Source organism: Lolium rigidum, chromosome 7 (assembly GCF_022539505.1).
Source record: "Lolium rigidum isolate FL_2022 chromosome 7, APGP_CSIRO_Lrig_0.1, whole genome shotgun sequence".
Classification (NCBI taxonomy): Eukaryota; Viridiplantae; Streptophyta; class Magnoliopsida; order Poales; family Poaceae; genus Lolium; species Lolium rigidum.
Window position 1 is genome coordinate 157759283 of NC_061514.1, and position 3948 is coordinate 157763230.

Below are 3948 nucleotides of genomic sequence, written 5' to 3' on the forward strand. Positions count from 1 at the left end.
GATTTATTCTCTTACTTCTAATTACATAGTATAACATACCTTAGCTGAGTCGTTGTATGATATATTGTGTTGGTTATTGACATTAAAACTTTTGTTTACTAATTTATATAATGTTGAGGATGTGAGACTTACTCACCGGGCTAGGAGAGCGAACGTATGACCCACTCATCTAGGTTCAAGTATCCAGAGAAGCGAATCTAACTTCTTATTACTTCTAAAATTAAACTCCTTGCGAGTACCTCGCCTGCCGTAAATTTACATATTGTTGGAAATACTCTAAAGATCATGTGTTGCTAGGAAACTGTAAGAATTAGGCATGTCTCACTTGGCGTTAAGTGGATTGAAAATATTAGATCGAAAAGAACAAACGAGCTACTTATTTTGGGGTAACATAATATCTAATGGAACACAATGTGCACACCTGCTCGGCTGCTCCCACATGCCACCCTCTATAATCATCCCCTATGTTCTCTCTCGGCCTTGCGCTTCCCACAATCACCACTCTATTCAAAATAGGCGCATGGAGATATGTTGCCGCGGTGATTGTCCAAAACACATCACCATCGCACTGATCGAGGCCGCTGACACCATAAAGGGAATCTTTGATTCGCTGGATTTCGATGTCATGCTCATTGTGAGTCAACAGGTTTTTTATTTGTTTGATTGTGTCACAAAAAAAAACAAATGATTTTATCCAAGAGCTTGTATTGATGAAACAAATCCTATGAAATGCAGTGCAAAAAAGTCCTTAGGAAAAAATATATGATCCAATCCCACGTATCAAGCAATTAGCACAACAAAAAGAAAATCAGTTATTAGCTCAAACATGCCGAAACAGTAAAAATACAAAGGAGATTACAACAACATGGGCTAGAGTTCGGTTAACCCCGGTGTCACCACCAGTCACCAGAGCAACACGGGGGAGCCCTCCGTGATTCCCCTTTTTTCCGAAAATGGAAGTATTTTTATTAATTATTTTAAAAGTATCTAGCTGATACATTCTCTAATGCATATTTTCAAAGAGGTTCCGATTGTACCCTTGGGAAGGCGAAGCCACTGAACCCCTGCCACTAGTTGCACACTTGTACTAGCTTAAAATTTGATGGCCTTCCCTTCCTCCCCATAAGGACACCATCAAGTTACTAGGGTGTCTGAACTGATCGATCCAGAGGGATCAATTTGGAGAACCGAGCTGGTTAGGCAGACTTTTACACAGGAAGACGCTGCTGATATACTATCCATTCCTATATGTCAAGACGCCCGATGATTTTGTGGCATGGCATTTTGATACAAAAGGTATTTTTCGTGTAAAGTCTGCATGTCGAGTTCATATGGTTACACAGGAATTGAAGGCGTCCAACCCCATTGGCATGTCTGCTGATGGAGATTCCTGGTTGAAAGAAACTTGGAAAAATTATGGAGTCTCCACTGCCCGACCAAGGTGCACCACTTTCTCTGGCGGTTTGGACACAATAGTCATCCGATGCACATGAACATAACTAGAAGAGGTGTAGACTTGGATACCAACTGTGTAGTCTGTCGGCATCAGTTCGAACATGGCGGACATCTATTTTTCGTTGCAAGGGAGTCAAATCCTATGGAGAATACTCAGACAAGAATTCATGTCTTGCCAAGGGCCCTTGACCATGGTCGCTCTGTTGTGGTGCTGGTGGTCTGAACGGAACAAAGAGAATCAAGGAGAAGCGCCTCTCTACAGATGAATTTCAGTTCCTTGTCAAGCGAAACACCGATGAATGGACTCAATTCTTTAAACCAAAATCCAATGCTACAACTGTACTAAATTTCCACTGGTCGTTGCCTCCAGAGAACTTCATTAAACTGAACACGGATGGGGCGCTCGTGGAGTGCTCTAGATCTGGTGGCAGGGGGTTATTGCCCGGGACAGTGCAGGTGGTATTGTCTTTGCTGATGCGGGAAAGGTAGAACTTGCATGGGATGCACTGCACACTGAAACTATTGCCCTGCAGAATGGAGTTCGCTTAGCTGATCAACTGGGAATTGGATGCTTGGTTATTTCCACGGACTGCCAAGCACTCAAGCAAGCTATTCAATCTTCATCGTTTGATCATTCTCGTCTGGGACAGCTTTTTTTTCTAGATATCAAGTTCCATCTAGCTACCGAGTTTTTAGACTTCAGCGTTGAGTTTCGCCCAAGGGCATGTAATAAGCCTGCTCATGTTTTAGCAGCATTGGGTATGGGTATGGACCATAACACTCATTCTACGTGGATACCCAGATGATGTACGTCTTGTGGCCGGCGACATTGCCGTGTCTTAATGGAGTGCTTGCGTTCCTGTCAAAAAAAAGTTGATGGCCACCCGATCAAACATGGGCAATCACTCAATGAGTCAATTATATACCCTCATCCAGTGGCATCTTCATCCTTCTTTTCCTTCAGCATCAAAGCAGGTCCATGTCTCATTCCTCATTGATTCCTCCATCTTTTTGGTCTCCACATTCCTTCGTGCTCATCCTCCACCCCCACCATCAGTACTTCAGCAGAGGCGGCAGCTGAAACACATACTCGCCAGCAGCAGACATTATAGTTACAAGGTAGATGATTGACTGGGCCCCTCTGGTGGTTGGGGTGGTGTTGTTCGTGCTGCTCTCGCCGGGGTTGCTGCTCGAGCTGCCGGGGACGCGCCGATGCGTCGATTTCTGCAGCCACCGAACCACCGGCAAGGCCATCACCATCCACACCCTCGTCTTCTTCACCCTCTTCGCCGTCATCACCCTCGGGTTCAAACTGCGCATCTACACCGGTGCCTAGGCATCTAGCTGCCTGCCTGCATGCCTTGCCGACTGAATCGCCTCTCGACGAGATGCTGCCTGCCACTCCGATCAACCTGGCCAATTGGCCATGCATGCAACACGGTACATATGTGTCGTGCGTGGTTAATAGTTGATTGATCAAGGTATTACTGTATTAGATATAGTGTTTACTAATATTGTGTACTACTTAAGCTTGCCGGCCGCTCGGCATGTACCAAGTGATCAGATCTTAAAATTCAGCTTCTCATGATCTTGTCTCTTTGTATTCAGTTTTAAACTCATTTTTTCAATTTTTTTGACAGTTTGAAATTAGTTCAAAACTCACTTCAAAAGTTCGGACCATATCCTCTTGGGTGCAAAAAGGCCATGTCTAGAACTTATAGAAGCGGTTGTTTATAATTCAGTAGCAACTACTCTCATGATTGATGCAGAAGCTGGGGTTCTCCCCCATTTCGAAAAAAAAACTACTCTTATGATATTACAATTTTATTCTTTGGTGCAGATGCTCCTTTTATTTAAAATGTATTTTAAACATATTAAAAAATGTCAAAATATTTTTTAAAAAATGTTACATGTACATCTCTATATTCTACATGCTTACAAAGTTGTTAGTTCAAGAAACAACAAATTTTTATGTGACCTGTGTAAGAAACATAAAATTCAGTGCTAATTAAATCTTTTGCGAGGCACTTTTCATTGTCTTTTTACAATTGAATTTTGCTAAAATAGTTTCATTAGCTCCTGAAGTATTATAAATACTAGTTAAGTAAATTTTAGATCAAAGAATAAATTTAGTAGATTGTGTTTTACGTATATGTTTTAAAATCCAAAATGAAAAGAAAAAACCTGTTGATTATAGAAAAAATTGGAGGAACCTAGAATTAGAGTCTTATGGGGCTGGCGACGAAAAATGTCAGCTTTTTACGAAACTTTAAGCGAGCACACCTAGAATGCAAAGATATGCCAAAAAAATCCCAAGTTTTCTAACATTTTGAATTTTGTTTTCGTGGTAAGGGATCAAAAGTGCGTTCCTCCTACCTTGAGGCCTACTTTGATATGAAACTTATCAAACATTTTGATATGCTACTTTGAGGTCTGTACATGGTTGAAGGATACGACGAGGAATACGTTTTCCCTACATAAGTGGCAGCATAA

At 41.8% G+C, this 3948-nt stretch overlaps 1 protein-coding gene across 1 annotated transcript; it reads left to right on the forward strand.

The window, feature by feature from the left end:
• The first annotated feature begins 2425 nt into the window (after positions 1 to 2425).
• Positions 2426 to 3040, forward strand: LOC124676089. Its single transcript, XM_047212173.1, has one exon. The coding sequence runs from the start codon at positions 2579 to 2581 to the stop codon at positions 2789 to 2791; it is 213 nt and encodes a 70-aa protein (XP_047068129.1). The 5' UTR covers positions 2426 to 2578; the 3' UTR covers positions 2792 to 3040.
• Positions 3041 to 3948: the final 908 nt, after the last annotated feature.